The sequence below is a fragment of the Strix uralensis genome, chromosome 11, assembly GCF_047716275.1.
Source record: "Strix uralensis isolate ZFMK-TIS-50842 chromosome 11, bStrUra1, whole genome shotgun sequence".
NCBI classification, from domain to species: domain Eukaryota; kingdom Metazoa; phylum Chordata; class Aves; order Strigiformes; family Strigidae; genus Strix; species Strix uralensis.
In genome coordinates this window covers 25859574-25883578 of record NC_133982.1, presented here as the reverse complement: position 1 = coordinate 25883578, position 24005 = coordinate 25859574, and the positions used below count along the sequence as shown (strand labels likewise).

The 24005-nt window shown below is 38.0% G+C and overlaps 1 protein-coding gene across 2 annotated transcripts in view; it reads right to left on the bottom strand.

Moving 5' to 3' along the window:
• The window catches only part of LIPC (lipase C, hepatic type), a 63676-nt gene extending 47157 nt beyond the window's left edge, over window positions 1–16519 (bottom strand). Inside the window, exons 1-2 of one of the 2 annotated variants that reach the window (XM_074880173.1) lie at window positions 16485–16519; window positions 9699–9820 (exon numbers count right to left, since the gene is read on the bottom strand). In XM_074880173.1, the coding sequence (XP_074736274.1) occupies window positions 9699–9780 (82 nt within the window). In that variant the 5' untranslated portion in view covers window positions 9781–9820; window positions 16485–16519. Of the gene's footprint in view, window positions 1–9698; window positions 9821–16484 lie in introns of those variants that run through there. The other variant, XM_074880174.1, reaches the window with a different exon arrangement.
• Between the last annotated feature and the right edge of the window lie 7486 nt (window positions 16520–24005).

The following is a 24005-nucleotide window of genomic DNA, read 5'->3' as shown; positions in this document are numbered from 1 at the left end:
CTATTTTGGGAGCTGGATCAAAGACTGTAAGTTTTGTCCATTTACTTCGGTTAAGAATCTCAATTGCATTCCTTAGAAACACTGACACTACCAATCCACAGGGTGCTGAGAGACACATTCCTTGGCTGAAGTTTCTTAGAAAAATTACAGTTCCTTTAAATTAACACATTAAAGTAAAAGATCACATCATAGTCACATAGCATGTGAGAAGAGACCAAGGCTGTTAAATGGCATGCATGAGGATCATGCAGCACTTGTCTCTCCAGGAAAGAGTGTAGGGATTGCTATTGGGATGGCAGCAGAGTTCTGACAGAGAAGAGGCACATGAAGTTTTTGGAAAGGGTAAATCCTAACGGTATCCATGCCCTAGGAAAAATGTGGAAACCTCCCAATGCTCTCTGTGGGACTAACTATTCTACTGGTGTAGAATGGAGGCTGAAGGTCACCAACTCACATGCAGTAAGCAAAAATCTCATGTTTAGTACCCATTCGATGTATATTTGGTGGTATTTGAAATGTTGTTACTTATTGGCCAGAAGAATGCTTTCACTGTTTCTTTTTTCTGTACTGACCTTGGTGTGCCCTAGAGAGCAAGATGTCAGCTGGAACCGGTTGGAATACTGTGTTTTTGGTGAAGGCAACACCCAGATACTCTCACCGTTATATTGCAGGGAACTGTAGTATGCAAGCAAGCTTGGGGATAATGAAGTACTTGCTACTCAGTATGAGTAAAGACAACAGAATTGCAATCATAGTAGTCAATGGAACACAGAAGAGTGTTTTCAGCACTGCACACTGACATTTTGTTAGGAACATTTTTTAGAGCCTTATTGGACAAGCTATAGACAAAGATTTCTGATACAAACATCTCATTTTAGTATCTAAACTTTCATGACTCTTTGATGTCATCTACTAAGAGAGCGATGTTATATTATGTTCCTTATAAAAAACCTGTTACAAATTAAAAGAACAAGCTTTAGTTTCTATTCCCAGGTAAGCAGAAGGTAAGCATGATGGATAGAGAGCACAGTAGATATTCATATGATGTGCCAGCTGGCTTTCTGTATAGTCTCTAGCACTGCAGAGGTCCGGTCACTAATGCTTTATGCTGGTAGCTGCATTTTTTATTTTAATATTCTAAGTCCCCTTCCTTCTTTTAGGTCTAGACTCTAATTTTACAACCTGCCCTGCTCGTTTCTGCACTAACAGAAAAGCAGGCCAGAGAATTAACTGTAATCTAGTCACAGGTCCCTCCATTTGCTCTGTTCTCTGGAGGGAGGAATGCATCCTGTCTCTTAAACTCTCTACTGCTTCATGCAAAATATACAAAAACTGCTTTGGGGTTACTTTCAAGTGTCAGAGGATACTCTGTTTTTCTCTTGGTTGCAGTTAGTTCTTAACCTGAACAGCAGATTTGGGGGATGCTGCACAGATACAGTTTGTGAAAGTCGTCTTCTTGGTGGTTAACCTCTGCTCTAGGTCATGCTGCATCCAGTTTGCTCTCATTTGCATAAACACATGAAATGCAATTATATCTGTCAAGTTTCCTTGTCATTTAGCTAAGGACTGCTGTGTAGGTGACAATCTATATGTTGTCATAGACATAAACTATTTTAGTCAATACCAGTTATGAAATAGCAGTTACAAAATTGTACAGATGTTTGAAAGGTCTGAAAACTGCTGACTCTAGTGAACTGAAGAAGAGTGATATTGCAGCATTAATAGGGACTGGAGTCTAGGATTACACATTCAAAAAGAATTTAAGTAGCTACTAAGGGCTTGATTCAACACCTGTAGAAGGCTTTTGGGATTCTTGCATAATGTAATTCAGTAAGAAAAATACATGGTTTACAAATCACAATACTGGCACAATAAACTGGAGGTTAAAACTTCTCCATGTGTCCTAAAAACATTACTAATTCATATTGTTATTTCTTCCTCACAGTTTAGGCACTGAAAGCAATATACTGCTTCAGTAATGGTAATTTCAGAAGTGCAGTAGCTTTCATATCTTTCTGAAAACTATGATAACAGTTTTAACTAGTATCTATCATTCTTACAAGTGATTAAACTCCATAAAAAATTTCCTTGGAAGCTTGTCAGGTCTGGGGTGAAAGCACTGCCTGAATAATACCGTTCAAAATATTTTGTTTGTAGTGAATAAGAATTGCCAAAACAATTCCCCCTTAAAAATAAGATCAGACTCTCTTTCATGTCCCTTCCCTTCCTACTGCCAGCCCCTAAAAAGGAAAACTTGAAGGCATTGGCACTGTCATCTTAAGTCCAAAAGTACAAGTGACATAAATATGAAAACTAGCAATTCTGCTTTACCACAACACAGAAAATGATCAGCTGCAAATATAGCTAATCAAAATACCTTCCTCTTAAATCATAAATATAATTTCTTAAAAGGTTTTTTGTCTGAAATCCTGTAAAATTTAATTATTAGTATTTATATAATAACTCATAGAATTCCAATCAAAGGTCAGTTCTGGACAGGTTTTAGGCTGAAGTCATGACAATTGCTTGGACAATAAATTAATTAGACCTAATTGCCTAGCAAATAAATTAGAATATTTTTTCAGCATAGTTTTTTTAGTAGTAGAACTAAGGAAGACACACACCTCTCCCACCCCAATTTGACAGAATCCCTAATTTGAGTGGCTTTTGGAAATGCAGATTGGCAAACATGGAATTAAACCTTAACTGATGTCCTTCAACATCCCTTGTGCATTGTTGCTGAAAAGGAGAAGAGTGGTGCTTGAAAGACTGAATAAAATCCTTCAGTCAGATACTACAGATTATTTTCAGACTGAGATGCAGAAAGTGGAGTCACAAGTGATTTAATATACACAAGATTTTAAAATGAAAAAAATAATCTCAGCAGTGTTTCTAACATACTTGTTTACAAAGTTAACATTAAGATATGAGAAAACATGCCAGTGTAGCAGAATTTTATGGGAGTTTGTCAAATCCAGAGGAAAAGCAAAGTCAAACATATGTGTTTTCTTTTTGTCCTTGGATCTGCTCTGTCATCATCTCCCCATGGTTCAGTACCTTCCTCTGTAAGTAGTCTTCCATCAGTTTCACTTACTGAGTAAAGCAATATGCAAAATTAGAAAATGGTATTTGGATCAAATATTTCAAAATAGCAGAAATTTTGAGGTTTCTTTAATAAAAATTGATCTTTCAGATGGGACATGCAGGTTTTATTTCAGAGAGCAATATGTGTTTTAAACGCCTTATCCACTCATATTCAATATTTCCAGATTTCTTTTCTTGTCATTTCTGTTATTTACCTGATAGCTATTTGTTGTATTTGGAGCAACATCGTGAAGTCTGGAGGCCAAGTAGGAGCCCAGATATAAACACCATTGTTGGTAAAAGATGGAAATGGGTTTTACTGGACTGGGCAAGCAAATCAGAGAGGACAGGAGAATGTGTATTTTTAGGAAACAACTCCTGTTTCCACAACCATGAAGCAACCATGTTGTATTCGAAGCATTTCAGCAGGAGCAAAAGCTTTCATTAGCTGATCATAATGGCTATGTGTAAGGGTGTGCAGTCCTATGCAGTTAATGCTTCCTGGGAATATTAGCAATTGTAACAATTTTTTAAAAATTAAAAGGAACAAGCAAGAAAGATATACTTGAAAAACAGTACATGTTTCTAGGAGAAAGGTATGAAGTGTGAAAACGGTAATTTTTTTACTTGGAACATAGACATTAAATATTTTTTTGCAAGAATTGTAATTCACATTTGGCCATTTGCCAAAGCAGTGAACTTTATCACCCAGTCTTGGCATGTGCAGATGGATAGCCCCTTCTGTCTCTTTTGCCAGTTATTGCTCACATTGCCAGGAAATCTTAATCATGTTGCTTGGAAGTGGCTGCTGGCCCATCCACCTGCTGCCAAGCTATTCCACTGTATAAGGAGTCCAATTTAGCTTCAGCAAACAGTCTCTTAGCTCTAGCTAACATATAAGAAAAAAGGTCACTGTGCTAAGGCCACCCTAGTTGACCATATGGTGTTATGAGCTACATCGTCAATATTGCACTGCTGTTGATGCAACCCTATTATTAACCCTGAAGCTCCACATGGATTTGGCATGACTATGTTTTCCAAAATGAAATGTGCAAAATAAACCTAGAGTGAACCACAAAATAAGCAGAAAAGAAAAATGTTCTCTTAAATAATTAATGTTTTTATTGATAGCTATTTTCCATTAAAACTACATATATTAAAAAAAAACCTATAACCTCCTCTAGTTTGAGAGAAAAAGGAAGAAAATCAGTTAAGCAATTAGATTGCACTGCCACATTATCAAGAAATGTTCTCTATGTTCAAGTTTCTCAAGTGTCATATGAGTTCAGCCACTATTCATACAGTAGTAGACAGAAGAATGTAATGGCTAAGTGAAGTGAATTACAATCCTCTGGTGAATTTAAGCTCCTCATTAAGAAGTTCAGTCACTTGCATTAGTAGAAATATTGAAACTCATTTCATGCATGGATAATTCCTTTGTCGATCAAGTTCCCATTATTGTCTCTCTTCATGGGAAAAAGCAAAGGGTCTTCAATTAGTTAGACTACAGTTATATTTTGGACTCTGTGGTGAAAATTTATGTCTGACATATTTGTAGATCTTTCCAAGTGCCAAAAGGAAGAATAATTGTTTTAGATGATAGAAATTTTGCTGCATACACACACTGTATTTCTGAAACACAGCCACTCAGAAAGTGGCAGCAAATACATTTGTAGAACTTTTCCTAATAATAGATAACATAGATCATTAGTGTAACTGGTTAGTACCCTAACATCTGAACTTTCAACTTCCAGGACTTCTTGGACCAATATTTTGGTATGTCATAAAATCTAGCTCCTGAATCCCTGTTTAAACCTAACTAGAAGTGATCTGAATTTCAAGGTTATGAACTCCACTGAAGTAAATCAGAAATATTAATGGTTTTTAGTCTTGTTTCATTAGGCTGTAATCATGATATATTTGTGCATATGAAGAAGAGAATGAGAATCATTCTCTTCAGTAATTTTTTGACCCAATTTGAAACCAACTTTATAGAGAGAAAGAGGTATCAAATATTAAATTCCTACATGTTTTCTGAAAATCAACAGTTAGATAGAGAAGAGACACCCTTGTAGCAACACATTTGCTATTACGTTCACATAGGGTTCAAGTCAACATTTAATTCTAGCACCTTGCTTATCCATAAAACTTAGCTATTACCTTGCACTCTGTCGTTTGGAGATAATCAACTGCTCATCAGAGAGGAAAACTCAGAGAGGACTGGTTTGTGCTTGACTTCAACTCATGCAGACATTGTGGATGCAATTAACTCAAACCATTTTGTCCCTGGAATTTGATCTTGTTTGAGCACCAATACCAAACACTTGTATTAGTAGTAGTAACTTCCCACTTGGTGCACTGAGTAGCCCTGGGCCAGTCACTACCTGATCCATGAGCCTGTCTGCGCTAGCTAGTGCAGACACAAGAATACCCCTGAAACAGTCACAGCATGTATGCAGAGCAAGGCAAAAATAGGCTAGGTAGCAGACATGAAGAGGTGACAATAATGCAGGACTGGGGAGAGAGACCATGGTGTACACCTCAGACTGAAGAGGGTCCTACCTAGCAAGGGTTGTGTGAAGTACATGAGGAAGCTCGAGTGTGCTGAGACGTCCATGGGTACCATGGGGGCACTAAGTCATGGGGTAATTCAGGAATATAGACATGCTGTAGAGATGAGGAGAAGGAACTGAGAACCTTGGGACAGGAATGTCATGGAAGTACAGCTGGAGTTTAGGACATGAGGAGTTTAGGATATGTAGTATCTAAGTGACTGGGAACCAAACTTACTTAGTTCTGCTGCTCCTCTTAAATTCAGCCACCCCTCAAACCATGGTTTGTAAGTAGTGCACAATTTATGAGATACTTAATTTGTCTATCTGAGGAGAGTGGAAGGCAGAGTGTGTTCCAGTTGAGTTTGAACTTGTAGTTGGACATTTTAGCCAAGGAGTTTCAATCACAGGAACAGATTACTGTGCCATTCTGTCCCATGAAAGGAATTGAGTTTGCTATCTTAGCTTTCTGTCTATGCTGGAAAATTATAATTTTCTCTCAAACTAGAAGTAAGATGGGTTACTAGTACCCTGTGAGGTTGTTGGCTTTAGTCTGTGTTCATTTGTCATTTAGTATAAATCCAAATCACTCAGAATTAATGGAAAGTTAAGGCACAGATTATTATTACACTGAATATGCTTCGAGGAGCTAAAAAGAAGGTCTTCTCTACATTTTTAGTATTTATTGTAGACTTTAAAGAAATGTTAGATAGTAAAAGTGATATTCACCTTCAATGTCAAAGGTTCTCTATCTCTGTATTTTAAATGGCTTTTGAATTTTCCATGTTTCTTGCATTTCTAATAGTTTTTCAGCTTCAGGTAGAAATTATCATTTTGGTAGTTTTTCAGATCTGATATGGTATACTCCATGTACATTGCATTTTATTGAGGAATTTTATCTAGGCTTTGGAGCATCTGATATACCCAACACATCTTTTATGTCTCCATAATACGACTGGGGAATAAAGAAAACATAACAGCTGTTCAAATTTCTGTATAACCCATTCCTATGATCTATATTATAATCTTAAGGTGTTAGCACTGTAATACTTATAACATAGGAGAACTGGATGACAACTAGTACGTTACTTTCTCTTTTGGGGAAAAACTGTCCTGCTCAACTTCCAGCTTCAAGACTGTTAAGTAAAAAGTGCTAGCTCAACAGCATGCATTTGCTTGTCATTTACTGTATAATTCTGCTCTACACAATGAAGTGGAATAATGGAATATATTCCCACCTAGTTTTATATTTCCAGGAGAAGAATCAAAATAAATAAAAGCTTAAGTCTAAATATTTTTCACATGCTTTTAGAAAGAATCATCTTCAAAAATCTAAAAAGAATCATCAAGCTCAACTTCAGGGATGTTATTTCTAGGTGCTTATTTCTGGTCTTTTTCTGGGATGCTGCTTTTAGATAATGAACTTTTGCCAAAAACCACCAAACTTATTTGCAGCTATATAAATATAAAAGAAAACCATAGCATTTCAAAAACACTCTGTGGTTTTTTAAGAATAACCTCTGTGTGTGTGTTTTAAATGTGATGTTGTGTTTGTTTGGTAATGCGGTCCATCTTATTCTACATAATTAAGTATAAAATAAGAACCTATAATATGTATTTATGTACATAACTTGAACAAAAGGATTTGCATACACCTATCTACAGTGATTTACCTGCTGAAGGCTAATTCTTATAAATTCTTCTTTTTGTAATGTAATTTATTTTACTGCATAGGCGAATAGAATGATACAGAGAAAATTGTAGCAGAGTTGTTTATTTGCTGGTTACAAATAAATGAGAAGGACTTTTACACACCCTCTTTTAAAGGATGGTTCCCTTATAGGCAATTGCTTGTGCTAAAGCAAGAACAAGCAAACTCCAAGGTAGAAGGATATTCAGGTAAAATATGTGCTATGCTTACTGAAAGCTGTCTCCACTTGACAGCATTAAAAGGCCTCTCATGAAGGGCTAAAAACTTCACTGCCCTTCCTTAGTGAGGATTAATGATTTATTTCCATTTGCATATGCCATTGTGGCAAGCAGATTTGCCTCACTGAGAAGTGAAATGAGTAAAAAGACTCCTTGAGTTTACTAGGTGTGGCCACCACACTGGAGCTGATTTGGAGAAAGACAGAACTAGCTGAGTTATGCTGATGAATCAAGTGGTAAAACAAAGAAGGCAAGGTTTCGAGAACAGGGAATTATGTTATCTTCTGGACAAAGCTGGTGTGGCTGAGGTGGGCCTGGGAAAGGAGAACAAGGGGAGCGAAAGGTGCAGAAATACACATCAACATAAATGGATAGTTGGAATTAGAGTTGCACTGATTTAAAACTGACAGGAGATGAGGGTCTGAGTTCAACATAATGGAATATCAGGGCCTTTAACCTTGTAACTACTCTCTATAGCAGATCTAGTTAGGCTGTGGATAGCCTCTAGAAGAAAGCACAGTAGAGTTTTTTGCATTTTTAGAAATGTACCTGCTCTGCTTTTTAAATCAGTCTCTCTCTTCAACATACTATGAATTTAGGCGTATCTGCTAGTGCTAATGTGACATATGACCTGTCTTTTCTGGCCCACAAGCAAGGTTTTGAGCTGCAGAAGCAATGAGCAAACAAGTGATGTCTGTTGACATAGGAGTACTAGGTCATGAGGGGAAAGGGGGATGTAGAGTGAAGTGACTGACCTTGCTATAAATGGTGCCACAGAGAGTGGGGGTAGGAGGATGTGAGCTGGCATAAGGCAAGACCTGTGACTGAAAGAATGGGGGTGCAGCGACTTCCTCTCTCTGTCTTGTGTTTGTATCTAAGGTGAACTAAACTTTAAGCACACAATGGAGTCTGAATAGATCTGGGCAAAAATGATGTGAGAAGCCTCAAATGAAAGTCAGTGCTCTGATTTTTGTTTCTCTCAAAAATACAGAATGTGATTAAGGTTTCTAAATAACTTCCTGAGTTTCAGCGACTGTTAAGGATGTGCAGGCCTTGCTGCCTGGTAAGCCAGCCCAAGTTATGGCATTAATTGAAATTTACAGTTCTCGTGTTTTAATTCAAGGATTTTATCTTGTTCAAAATGAAGTCCAAGGGAAAGTTTAATGTGCGGAATCAAGGAAAGGTGGCCCTGCCTCCTATAGATTGAAATCACTGTGCCTATTACATGTAAAGCATTTTTATAGGAAATGGCTTCTAAAACTGTTAATACGAATTAACATAAATGCAAAACACAGCTACTGAAAGAGGCCATACTTCTGTGAATGTGCATATCTTGCTTTATTTCCAGCTAAGGAGAAAGTTACATTTAACCCCTCCGGACTTAGAGGATTAGAAATGCAGTTAGATAAGAAGGGAAACTAATGCATGCTATGTATGGCTCAACAACGAAGGCAAACGTGGAATTGCCTTTGTCAATCACATTAGAGGTTTTAAGAAATGCAGTTGTGTGATGCACCGTCATACTCAAGTTGCACAGATACTGACATCATAATGTGCAGTGTCACAAATGCATAGGAAATGGTTGTATAACTATGTAAATTATAAAGATCCTCCACAGTGCTTCTCTACAAAGCATACTGCAGATGTATCTCTTTCACTCAAAGGTACTCATCACACTTCAGGTGAAAGGCAGCCTACATTAGGCAACTCAGAAAATGATAGCTTAAACACTGTCAGATAGCTAGAAATTTTTATTCATAGTTGGAGACTGAATCTATTTTATAGAATACTTCCAGCCGAAGAAGATTATAAGTTATATCAGTTCAGTGTATATTTTCAAACTAATACATTTTAAAATTAGCTTCAGCAGAAGTTTTGTTGAAGGTCAGATTACCTTAAGTCTATAGTCTCAGAATGTATAGATTTCCACTGAAAAATGTTTGTTGTAGTTACAAACAACTATATTTTCCAATAAACACAGACAGTTGTAAATGCCATATTTTAAGGGAACGTAACACTCAATCCCCAAACCCCAACATGTTGATGACTAAACAGTCAATACTACTTAATTTTTATAGCATAAACATTTCAAAAAAAGTTCATGATCACTATTTGTGTTTGATAGGATATTACCTTTTTTCTTTCCTCCATGTGTATTTCCTGGGGTGATGATACAAGAAAGCAACAAAAATGAGAGAAGTTGCAAACTGTTCATTTCTTCTTTCTCTGAGAGTTGGGGAATGCACTGCTAAATTCTGCCAAGAGATGGGAAAAGGAGAATTATCAATGCTTGGCAAGAAATTCTTTGCCCATTAATCATTAACCTTGCTCACTGCTCCAGTCCTTCCTTTTATGGAAGTGAAAATGGAATTTGCCTGTTTCCAGCCTCTTCTTTTTTATTTCATGCCACTTGTGCCAGAAATAATTTGGAACTGGATCCTCCTACCTTGCTCAACAGTGCTTGGCTCTGAACACAGCAAACTTGAGGGCATTTGTTCTCTGAAATACTGCTAAAGGCCATGGGTAGCCAGCTTGAATGTGGTGGGTCAACAGCTTAGTCTGAACACATTGCAAAATAACCATAAGAGCTGAAGGTTAATCTAAATATTTCATTAACATAGATAAATCCCAGTGGGGGAAACATCAAAATTCTATATATAATAAACACTTCTCTTCAGTCATAAAATTGGTATCAGATTTTGGATAATCACAAAAATGTTTCCTTTCAAATTAAGCGAACAATTTTTATCACATAAGAAATTTACTAATAAAGCACAATTAACCAACATCTCTCTCCACTTCTGGTAAAACAACCATAAGGAAGTGTATGCAGTAAATGTAGGAGTAATTTCAGAGAAGAAGTTACTACTAATATGATATATTTTATATTGGAAATCAAATAAGAATCTTAATTACAGCAGTGTGTGTAAATGCCTCAGTGAATAGGTGCGTACTGCAAAGTGTGAGAGGCAAAAAATACTCTTGGATAGGCAGCAAGTATTACTACTAAGTGGGATCTTGCACTTGAGCAGGACCAAATGCTGTCCTCTGGACCTTGTTAGCATCAGTCTGGAACATTACAGTTTTCCCACATCAGTCAATGTTCTTGAGACATACTCTAGCTCATCTTAAAGGAACTAGGTGCCAATTATGATATAGCCATCGCACCAGAGGCCTTAGCGTGGGCTGCAAATCAACCTGCATTTCCACTAATCATTGGATTGCCAACTTATGTGCGTTAATGTTGCCAACCTCCATTGCTACCTGCATACCTGAGCTAGTATATCATTAGCCAGATGGGTCTATACTGTACCTCACTTCCGTGCTTTGACAGCATTGCGTAATTTTCCTTAGAAATAGGTCTCTGGCACAGTAAACTTTCTCCAGGTTTTGAATGACTAAGAAACTCTCGTGTGCTCAGGAGGGGGTGATAGTGTAAATTCTTTGTTAAACTTAGTGTTAAGGATTTGCTGTTAGTAATAGCAAATAGAGACAATATTTTAAGAACTCTAGAACTACCTGTGTCAGACTAAACAACTGAAACAGAACTTTTAAACTTGAAAAAAGTGTATTTTGAGTATTTGGTGACCTCCAGATTTTTTATGAAGCCTCCTATAACTACTAAATATAGAATGTGTGAAATCATAGCCATACCATCCCAGCCTGAGGAATTTTTCATTGTTTTATTGTTTTTATAATTAAGAACTATTTTAAAGTGTCCCAATTAAAAAATTTTTCTCTCTTTTAGAAGACAGTAAGTCTCATAGGACCCATATACCATAGCAGAACTAGTATGTTAGACTACAAAAAAAATTAATCTCAGCAGGGAAACACTGCTGACATATTTGATGCATTGTTCTGGCATACAATACTCATGGAGAGTGGCTCATGGTGCTGGATGTTGCATAAATAAAGGAGAAAAATACAGATCACTTCCTTTCCTTGCTCACTCCAAAGAGCTTCAAGTCTAAGATACATCAGACAGCTAGAAAACTCTACAAGCAATCTCTAAGGTCACACCAGTCACCACAGCTGGCAGTGGTCTTGAAACACCAACATCTAAAGAGTTGTCAGGACTGATCGATCAGTGTCTTTGTGCGAACGTATATTAATACAGAAATACAGAAACTGAAGTGGTATGATCAAAATGACTGGCTGATAAATACTGTTCACAGCAGAATTTTCAGTGGATGTGAACAAGAAAAAGATTTGCAGTGATTGAGACAGGAGATGGAACCTGGACAAGAATTTAGGCTGTGATGGTGGACAGGAAACGCTGTATTTTAGCAAAGTTAACACTAGTGGAAATTACTGGTGTAATTTAGCACAGTCTTGCAGTGAACTTAGAAAAATATAAACTGAAGATGATGTGAAGATTACAGAACTGACTGACAAGTTGAATGGTGATACTAGCCACAGTAATCAAGAAAGTAGAGAGCATTTAGGGGAGAAAGATTATAAACTCTATTTTCCGCAGACAGGAATTGTTCTGGAACAGGGTGGTAGATCTGTCAGGTACAGAACAGGCTGTTGGATCTTTGTAAGGAGATTGCCTGGAAATAAAGACTATAGGGATCAGTCTTTGGATTTACTGCTCACTAGAGAACCCATGTAGGAAACCAGAATAGCATTATGAGCATCTTATGAAGGATTGCTTAAAGTGGTAAGAGGAAAATTGGGAAAAGGAGGAGTTGCAAAAGGAGGAACCTGCCTTCCTCCTTGCTATCTGCATTACTTCGTTTGACAATCCTGTGTCAGTCATTGCTAGTATTAATTTATCTTTTCAGTGTTGACAGAGTATCAGCAATAATGGTGAGAGAAATAAGCAGTATTGTGGAAATAATTTGAACGAGAGATTCCACAGTGCGTATTCCAGATGAGATTCTGTAGCACAGAATTACATGCTATGGCACATTAGTCCACAGAGAGCAGATGCAATTGTGTTCTGGAGGTAGGAGCTGCTCCCAATGGCCTCTATAGCATTGTCACACAGTATGTTTTTGGAGTGTGGATTCATTGTTTGTTTTTTTTTTTTTCCCCTAAGTCTCTTCTCCATTTGGTTTACATGGGTAACTCCAATTACCTTTATTATCTACTCATAAAGAAAAGAATGGCTCTCCTGCAATGTAATGAACGTTAGATGTAAAAGGCTCCTGATCAATAATTTTCCTGTAAATCCAAATATTGAAATCATAACCTTTGCCATCTTCAGTGTGTTTATCTGGTCACTTAGTGAAGTTACCTACTTTGTTTGAGCTGCTCTCTCTCAGCTTGATTAATTGTTATGTTTGCATAGCATATAGAATAATCTATGAATATATAACCTGAATTGGTTTAGGAATTAGTTCCTTATATAAAAAGTATAACAAGAGTCTTTGGTACATTATGAGAGTAGAAAAAATGGAGACAGGTATTTGTGAGAAGGGAGTGTGCAATAGCTACTTGGAGTTACTTGCTGCATGTTGCATCACATATTCAAATGGCTTTTTTCAGCCACATTTGAATCTGTATGAGGTGCAGTGAGTGGGAGCTGCAATATTCTGGGTGAAAATCATTGCAGAAAAAAGAGGATCCTCTGGCAAAAAGAGGATGCTCTGGGTCTTCGTATTAGTCCACTGGTCAGTCATAGAGAACACTGTCTGAATTAAACTGGATACTTATGAGACACTAATAGTTGTCTGCTGGTCTGCCAGGGCAATATGAACTGTAAGACTGCTCTGCTACAGTTCTGTACCACTGGCAAAGACAGAAATTCCAACAGCTGAATACAACACAGGTACTAGAAGATCAGGGAACAGAAATCTCCAGGACTGTAAAGAAAGGTGGGAGATCGATATAGGAAAATGACACCTGGAATATGCAAACTACATTGTGTCCTGATTGGACTTTAAAGAGTGAGTGGAAGGTTTATTCTTTAGCTTTGGGTATGCTTGGTACTTGTGCTCTGGGTAAGGCAAGTGGGTAGTTTGGTATTTGCAAAAACCCTGATTCTTAAAAAAATATCTGACATTAAGTTCTTAAATTTAAGGTTTAAATATGTTAACCATAAAATTTAAAGGATGGATTTTAAAAAAGTAGTTATTCTTCTACCAAGTGAGTAGATCTGATCTCTCTTTTCCTTAACACCCAGCATTTGCACATTACTTCATTTTCCACATTGAAGTCACTCACACCTACTGTAGTGATCTGGATTTTTTTTAATACTAAATTTAACAATGGATAATCCAGACTGCTCTTCTTTGAAACAGATTGAACACAAATTTTGTATTGCATGGAGGCTAGTGCTTTGCCTACTTTACATGAAATAGAACCTTTTCTTAAACGCACAGCATCCAAAACCAAATTTCTAGCTTATGTGGCTGTGTTTATATTACAGTTTGCATATACTGTAAGAGGGCTTGATAACCTTCTCTCTTCTGCTGGAGATGCTGCTTGTACAACATACACCCAGGAGGTATACTCTTAATAAGAATCCCCATCTGCTTCTTGGCTTATGTTCCAATTATAGTTAGACCTCTTGCACATATTGACATCTATAATAAAATTGATGGTTTCACTATTGGGAAGCAGCATGTGACTAATGGTGCATTGCACCATGCAAGCTTTTGCTTAAATATATCGTTCTAATCAAATTAAATAAAGGACTACAGAGCAGAAATTTGTCAGTCATACAGTCCTGTTTTTTTTCCTGACACCACACTTCATCAAGATGGTTTTCAATCACCTGAAGACCAATAACACTGTAGCACAAGATGTTCTTTCAGGTTTAGAAGAGATTTTATGGGCCAGAACTTCAGCTGGCATAAATTGGCTTCTGTGCAGCTATAATGATTTTCACCAGCTGAGGATCCACCCTGTGTTCCTATAATTACCCACTGGCATCTGAAAAAAGAATCATGTGATGGTTATGCTAATAAATCTGAGGTTATAGAGCAAGAAAATTTTTATGTGGTTGAATTTTTAACGCAATTTTTAAAATACAGAATTTAGTCTGCCTGTTTCATCTTTCCTAGGATTTTTTTTTAATATCAAATAAGTCTGAAGAGACATTTTTAGATGGACTTTTGTGTGTGGATTCATGGCCTATGTCAAACATACAGCAGCTGCACATGAGTCTGAAATCTCCTTTACAGCAATAGCTATTGAGCCATCAGACTTTTCAGTATTAAATAATTGATCAGCAAACTTTTCTGATATGAAAGAAAACCACTCATTTGCATAGGCATAGTCTTGTGAAATATGAGTTTCTTCTGTAAGATGCATTTCATACTCTGTAGCCCCTGATAAGGTCATCTTTCTTCCAGGACTCATCACCCAGAATATTGTCCGATTTTCCTTGGATGCACATCTGGGGCTAGGAATAGCATTCTTGCAATTTTAAATTTTCTTGCAAATTTGACACATTCTGTATATGTGTGCCTTTTAATAGTTTTAAAAATATGCTCCACTGAATAGTTTGTATTATAAACAGCTGTAAACAAAGAGAACCCAAATACAACTGCCAAGCATGAATATAATTGTACAATAAGTGGGTCATCTGCTCCTACTTCCAACTTAAAAAAAAGGTATTTTGTAGTTTGTTTCCTTCAATGTTAGCCTAGTGCTTTTTGTAACAATGCATTACTTGGTTAGTTGCCTTAAAGGAATGCTACTTCTTGGCTTATGTGTCTGTCTGTCTTCCTCATGGGTACGCTGTTGTCACCTGGGGTATGTCTCTGAAAGCTTAACAAGTCAGAAAAGCACAGATTAGATGAAACAAATAAAAGGGGAGAACAAATCCCAATAAATCTGAGCTGCCCATGCTCTTGCATTATGTGTAGAATATGGTGTGCTTGCCTCTTACTCCTGCCTTAAAATAGGTAAGGAGCTGGCCCACTCGCTGACTTTAGTTACAATTAGTTTGATTCTTCAGTAGACTGGGCTAAATTTCTGCATGGTTATACACTACTGGAAAGGGTAATACAGCTGTAGACTTTTTTCCACCTGCATTCTGTTTTATTTTGGATTTTCACTATTGTCAGAGCCCTATTTCAGGGATGATTGTATGGCCTGTAAAATTTTGCACTGAATTTATCATTGTTAGAGCAGATTTTCATAGACATAGACATCGGTAACGTGTAGGAAAGCTTCCATGAATCAGCACTGCAATGTCAATAATGTAAAGAAGATGTGCTTTTGGAAACCCCAGCATGCCTGCTGAGGACATTTCCCTTCACTGGGCTGTGTAAGAAACAGCTAAGCATGTGCAACAAACCTCATTGGAAGACTGAGACCCAACCCAACCTCCTTTTTTCTTTTTTTTCCTCCCCTGAGGATTGAGCTTTATGGTTTTGAGCAAAAACAACAGAAGTGCAATGAGTTTTGAAGCTGCCTTGCCTGTTCACCTCCATCACATCAAATGGAAGCACATCTGAAAGAGATGAATACATGGTAAAACAGACAGTGTGCTCTCCCTTCCCTTTCTAGCTACTGTACTTAGGAGGGAGACTTTTTAACAACAAATAGAAAACAGACTTGTTTCAGAAATTGATTGATGGTTCTTATGAATAAAGAAGACAGCAAAAACAAGACAACTAGGACTTATTGTAGGCAACATATTTGAAGAGGATACACTTGAAAGCACTTAAAACAAAAGGCAGAGAACCATGCCAAAGGAACTTGAAAGACATTAAACGTTCAAGTGCTGACTGATGATGACTCTTAGGAGTTAACATGCTCACGAGAGCAAAACCTGGATCTCTGTGGAGCTGCTGTCACTGAAATTGAGTCTTTATGAAAAGGGAAGAACAAACAGACAAGAAAGCTGAAAGAAGAATAGGATTAAAGTACACAGAGTGTATTTTGTCTACAAACAAATAGATCTGAACAGTGAAACAAAAATATCTTTGACAATAAAGAAAAACAATGAGAAACACAAACCTGTTATCTGAATAGGTAAAAGTCTTCACAGCATAGCCAGACTAATCAGTAGTAAAAAATATTTCCAGTCAGTCATTTCTTCTGTATCTGCTAACTGCATGATTTTCAGCACCTGTGTCTGAAACAAGTGGTTCTGGCCACCAGAGCTAGGAGGCAATTTCAGGAGTAATACTGAAGGTTTAGGTTAAAGAAAACCCTCAAACCTTTCCTTGCAACATTCTTTGTTCCTTTCTCATCTCCCCTCACCCTAGTGTCTCCTTGCTCCGACTCGGGTGCTAGCACGTTTTGACTTTCTGCATTGCAATATTGTAATCGTTATTAGTGAGTATAAGGAATGGGAGGATGAGGAAGAATACTGGGGGAAGCAGGTGAAGTGGTTAATTATCAACCCCAAATATTTTGTTTGTTCCATGGCCTGAAACAGTTCTTGCTAGTCTTAGCAGCACTTAGATACTGGATTGGCTAGACCCTTGGATCTGATGTATTGTGACAGTTCCTACATTTCTACAAGATTAGAGAAGATTATAGGACAGAAAATTGGCTTACTTGAGGAATGAAGAAGCCTTAATGCTTTGAGCATCAGTTAGGATAAACATACATATAAAATCTTCTCCAAGCTTTTTGAAAATCCTGTCTGAAAAACTGCCTGAAAATATTTTCAGGAGCTTTTTCTTCCAAAAATGTCTGGAGCTAGGCAGAAGAAAGGAGCAGTAAAACAATATTGCAAGTATTTAACCTTTTTGAATCTTAACATTTCAACTTAGGTTCATATTCTCTTTGGCATATAGATTTGAATCAGTTTGACCAATCTTAATTGATTTGGGACAAGCAATGTGATCTTTTTGATGGGATTTATGTCAGCAGATTTTGTCATCAGCTGCCTGCTTTTATTCCCTGGCAATTCTGCAGGTGTAACAAGGGCATTTGAAAGTTCAGTGCGGCTTCTCAGTCTGCCTACTGCTGTCATGATGGGAGCTGTGGTCCTTGGGATTGGATTTTATCAGGGTTATGCTAGTGGCAAGCTTTTCTGGAAAATGCACAAACTTATGCTTATTTCCTATGCTAGGATGAACATATCTAAAATTTTCTGTTTTATTTCTAAAGGTAGGGATATAAGACTGCATGGAATTACTTTTTATCCCAAGTGACCGGAAGTGTTCTGCAAATCGACACCATTAAAGAATACGACTGTCAGATTGTAGCTGATAATAAGCAGTGCATTATCTGCAGATTATGTTTTAGGCCCCTGAGGGAATGTATAGGAAAAGCTTTTGCCAGATGTAAGCTATGGATCATTCGTCATTCTCTGACACTGAAGAATCTCAGACTCCTTCATGAGCACCAAATTTATTTGAAATTGAAAACTATATACATCCCAGCCACTTAAAATACACGTTGATATCTTAAAATGAAAAGACCAAATGTGCCTCTAGGTAGGAATGGTTAATTACATTTTTTGCATGGCTGGCTGAGTAATACATATGCTCGATACACAATAATGAGCAAAATGTAACAAATTAAGCTGGAGGAGGATGGCCTGGCATTATCTCCCCACATATGCCCTGTCAGGATAATCCCAGTTCAATTCACAAGAAAACAGCTAAAAAGGCAGAAAAGTCCTTAGACAAAGACTTTGGCAGAACTCTTCAGACAATTGAAGGTTCTTTTAGCCAGTTTCTAGATAGTCTGTGCAGTCAGGTTGCCCTCTGTATTCCCATTACTTCCCTTCTGGCTGCTGAGAGGGGGGATGCTGTTGTTCCCTTCAGTCCTACAACAGATTTCTGTATTATTAGAACCAGATTTCATTTAACAAAAGAAATTATTATGTACAGAAAATGCATGTCTTGTTGTTCTTGGCAGGGCAGAAGAAGGTAGGAAGGATTTATTTGCAGAGGTATGGTACATATTTCCCTGAGTTCGTTTGAGAAACAAGTTTCCTAGAGACACCTATTCCTCTTTGAAGATTTCCCCCTGTATGTTGTACTATATAAAATTCAGTGCTGAATGATAGCTTCTTTATTTCAGTGACAATTGTATGTTGGAAATTAACTTGCTCAAGAGATAATTCATGCAATGGGTAAGTTCAGCTGTGGTGCTACAGAACAGTGAAACAATCATTGACTTTGTTCACATAAATAGAAATGAATGTCACCTACTAGAAAGAATTGAAATACCTATTTCTCTGTTAGTTCTGGAACTGCAAATCTTTGATGTCTGGATTAACCATAGGATAATTGATTAAGTCCACAGTTGTTGAAATGATTCACAGCAACAAATCAGTATTAGACTTGAAGTGACTGTGACCATGAATTCAAACAATTTCTTGGTAGTGCCCTGTAAATACTGATGTTCCACAACTGAAATGAGAAATGGGAAGAGCTATTAAACACTGGATTTAGCACAGATGTTTCCTGTTACAACAGATTAGTAAAATTTCAGTATTCAATGGGCCTTTAGCACCCACCCTCCGTGTTATTAATTTTTAGCATTGTGGAATAGGCCAAAAGAGCAGGTGTATAATTAAAAGAAACCCCACCAGGCTATTTTTTCTACCTCTACTTTCTTTTTTTCTGTGTTCCTTCATTTGTATGTGGAAACATTTTATGGAGGGCAACATGTATAAGAGAAAGCTAGTTCTCCATCTGGGAGTTGCACTCATTGCAGCCAAGTGCACTGCAAACAAGCCCTTGAGCATATGCTACGTACATAAGTGCTAATTGAGAAAGTCTGATGATGTCATCTGCATAACAGTAATATTATTTGCCAGATGACCAGTTTGTGCTTGTGGCTTTTAAGTAGCTCTGGTTCGACAAAGTGTTTGAGAAGTGCCTTTGCTTTGAAGAGGAAGCTCAGCAAAGGGCTGAAGGCAAGCTGTGCTGAGTGACTGGATGAGCACTGTGAGAGCAACAAGGTCAATAACCAGTAGAGTTCCCAGAGACCCACTCAAATAAAATGGTGGTAAAGCTCATCTTTCAGTAACTTGGTTGGGAGATAAAAGAGGAGAAGGAAGCAATCATAACAGCGGCTCTGCCCATAACATGCGTTACAAACACATACACAATTTTCTGTGTAAACCAACTTTTCAAGTTTCTTTCATGCATATTTATTCAGGGTTGAATGTCAGCCTTCATTTCTCACTCACATACATTCAGGTGTTGGATATATGACATTAAAGACCTGGGATTTGGGGATTACTTAAATTTTATTTTCATTTTATTTTCTCCTATACTTCAGTGTGAGTTTGCACCAGAAAAAGAAATTCTATTTGCAGAAGTCCATAATGCCTTCTGAGACAGAACAATAGTATCCAGTACAATGTTAAAAGAGAGGGGTATGGTATATTGTAGAAGTGACTTGAGAGCTCAGAGCTCAGAAACTTTTCTTTAAAGTAAGAGAGATACTTAAAAAGTTTTGCCTACATAGTTACTGAAAATAATTTCAAATCCCTGATAGAGAATTACAAGTACCAAGCTAAGTAGTAGATTTTTTGATGCTACAATTGCACATTTTCACAGTGAGAGGAATGCCAGGATTCTGTCACCCACTGGGGGAACAACCTTGCTACCCTCAAGTATCTCTGTTTTGGCTGAAGTGCTAAGACTCTATACAAGAGTCAGACTAGGCTGTCATAATGGTTCCTCTCATCCTGAGCAATTCAGCCGTCTTTCAGAGACAGACCAGGATGTAGTCACAAAATGAATTCCTAATGTAACCTGCAGTTCATTGATTGTCCCATTCTTTCAAATGTTAAAGTGCATAAATACAATTTATTTTCTATTCTTGAAGGCTAGGAGTTACTTAAAAGCTCTAGGACATGATTTAACTGGAAAATTACCATTTCACTTTGATTTTGGAGTTTTTGTTTTTCTACTAGAGTGACATTTAGATGTTTCTTTTCTGAACACTAAGAATGCATCCCTGCGTATGACCATGGCCATATCACGGTGGTTGACTCTGGAAAAAGGATAAGGGTAGAGACAGTTAGTTTTCAGTCCTCTTTTGGTCTTCAGGGATTTGACTCATCCAAATTATAGAGTGATTTCTAAAAAAATAAATTACATTTATTTCTTAAGAGTAGGTACATACTTAGAAACTGCTGGTTTTGGGTTTCTAAGTAAAAATCAATTTCTGAGATACAGATTCTGCTGTCAGGTACACTAGTGTAATGCAGAGTTGTTTCACCATGGCAGATGCATTTGTATTCATGATGCTGATAACAGAGGTTGTCCCAGATCTTGATCTAACACTGAGAGGATTCCCTTCATTTACCTCTGTCTAGTCACTTTGCATAATGTTGTATGAAGCTGTTGTGGCTAGAGATGGACATAGACATTTCCTGGTATGGGATTATTCTGCACTGGTGCCAAGCTGTTGGTGCAAGGTGCAGTAAGTTTCTGCTATCATTACCTTTCTTGTAAATAGTAAAGGGAAAGAGGATTCTGACTTCTTATCCAGAAACGTGGTTTAAAGATACAGCCCAGCTACAGTAGATCATCAGACTGTTGCTACACATTTAAAAAAACCCCAGAACTATTAATGACAAAATCTAATGACAGTATGTATTATAGTTTCCAGCTGTTTTGTCTTTGCTTTTGTTCTGTTTCCAATACTCCATGCTGTTGAGAATTAATTCTGTCTTTCTTTCTGTATCTTTATCTATTGGCAGTTCTCTCCCTTATTCTTCACTTCCTCCCTGACCCTTGTGAGCCACGGTTCAAACTCACCTGACTATGAGGTTTTCAAGCAATCTCTATATGTGTCCCACTGACTGTAGTATTGTTTACTGTTAAAAGGACTTCACTTAGAAAAATAACGTACCATGTCCTGTGCAGCACGAGCTGGTAAAAAGCTGGTAAAAAAATACCCTCAAAGCAGGTGTATTTAATGCCACCTTTAATATTGTTTGCAGATTGGAAAGTGAAAAAGCGAGAAAAAGTAGCCCTTTGCTTCCTCAAGCTGTTTTTTCTGAACAGTTTCATTGTCTGTTAAGCAATGCCTTTAAACAATTCCACAGCATTCAGCTTAAAAACATAAGCAGTAACAATGTTTAAAATATGACATTAGGATCCAGGTGTTTGGATCTGGTTTCTTTCTGTGTCCCTAATTTCCTGTTAGCTCACTAGGAATTCACACAACTTTCCACTGGCTTAGATGTCCCATTTGTTAAAGGGAGTTTAATAGTACTTATTTTTCTGGAGTGTGGTGAGACTGAATGAATCCTCTGTAAATGACATTGTATTTTCTGGGGGAAAGATGCTATATAAGTCAAAGTAATAGTTTTGTATTTAATTGAATACTTCAATCTAACAGATGGGAACAAAGCTTAAGAAAAATGTTGAACTTTTTTTTTTTTTTCCCTTGCATATTTCTGCTATTTTTGTCTCAGAACTCACTTTGAAATGAATGCCTGTTAAACAAACATAAATGTTAACAAAATACATTTTCCCACACACAGTTATATGTTCCCACATCAAAAACTTTAACTTCAGATTTATTGTTTTTAGACCACAGACATGACGAGGGCAGACTGTAAACACAGGGAGGCAAACAGCCATGCCGTGTGCTGTTCGGCTGTAGCTCAGCTTTGCTCCTTTGCAGTTGGGGCATTGCTTCCCCCCATCACCTACTCAGATCTATTGGGATCCTGCACATTCTGTGGGGCAGATGTTTTCTTTCTAATGAAAATAATAGCTCTAAAAAGTTGATGACTGTCTGTCTTTTACAGTCTTATGGGCTGATCAACTTTCTGTGGGTTTTGAGTAAATATTGGTTGTTGTCAGCGAAGGGTGAGGTGTGCCGTGGTTCCATTCATAGCGAAACAATGACACCCACTGAGAAGGGTGGTGTTCCCATCACCTGCTGCAGTGGATAACTTCAGGCTTTTTGCTACAGCCAACAAACTCAGATTTATTTGCACACAGGCTCCCCACTTCTGCCATGATTCCTGCATTTGCCTGAGTTTGTGCCTCTGCCCTGGGCTTGGTTGCAGTTTCAATCTGTGCTGCTTTTTCTAGGGCTTCTGACTGGGGGACCTGATAGTTGTTGTGGTGGTTTGACCTTGGCTAAATGCCAGGTACCCACCAAGTCGCTCTATCACTTCCCCTCCCTTCCCCCTTTTTTTCTCAACAAGGCAGAGAGGGGAAAGAAAATAAGATAGGGAAAAAACCCCAACCCTTGTGGGTAAAACAAAGCAGTTTTAATATAAGCGAAGCAAAGCAAAGGTCCGCGCGTGGAAGCAAAAAAAAAGAAAACAGATTTATTCTCTACTTCCCATGAACAGGCGATGTTGGGCCTTCTCAGGAAGCAGGGCTCCAATACATGTAGTAGTTGCCTCGGAGGACCAAGGGTGACCACACCCCCTTCCATCCCTTTGGTCACTTGGGGCCAGCTGTCCTGGTTGTGTCCCCTCCCAAGATCTTGCCCACCCCGTCCCACTGGGGGGGTGTGGGGGAGGTGGGAAATATTGGAAAGAGCCTTGGTGCTGTGTAAGCACTGCTCAGCAGTAGCCACAACACCAGTGTGTTATCAGCACCCTGCCAGCTCCCAACATAAAACATAGCACCATGAGGGCTGCTACAGGGGAAAACCAATTCTGGCTCAGCCAGACCCAGTACAGTTGTCTTTCCCAAAACCTTAAGAGGTGACATATTATTTGTTGAATAACTTGGGAGGCAAAGCACTGGTATTGATCTTGTGGATTTTCAAGCTAATAGGTTTATGGTGATCAGAGAATAGGTAAGCAGTCTAAAATACATTTATTATGGAGGAGCCCCACTGCAAAGGCATCATCCATGGGATATGCAAACCTTTCTAAGCCCTTACTTGCTGTGGCACTGTGAACCTGTACCTCCATGTCTGTGTGTTTCTTCACTCTACACTGTGGCATGAAACCCAGGGCAGCCAGCACTGGCCTGCGGTACCCTCCTGCTACCCTTAGGAAGAGCACAGAACCAGACAACTAGCCTTTCCCCTGGAGGTTTTATTAGCTTAGTTCAAGCAGGGCTCAGTGCCCTGCTATGTATTCCTTTCTTTTCTGTGTTCTAATTATAACTTCAAAATTTAATGTATTTTTTTCAATTTCCAAATTGCATTTGACATCTCGTACCAAAATTTCCTGCAGAGAAAGAATTCAGACTATTGGATAGAAACTTTTCTTGTCACATTCCCTCACAGATGGTCCAATCTGCTCTGCAGTTCAGGCCTGACAGCTAGTTAATCTGGCAGTGCAGGAACACGCTTTAAAAATGCAAGTTCTGGATTAGCCTCAGGTAAGCACCTCAGCTGTGTTCTGTACCCTGAAATTGTAGGTGTGCAATGGCACCCAAACCACATGTGAGGAGAATGACCCTGCTGCTCTCACTTACATATGCTTTTGGAGAGAGATCTGTATTTGGTACACATTCAAAGACACATGAGAAGTGTCTGCCTTTTCAAATGAAGGTATTTGACAAGTTTGGCCATGGTAGTACAAATTAAGATAGACCTAGACCATTCTCTTCTAACCAGAGTGGATATGGAAAA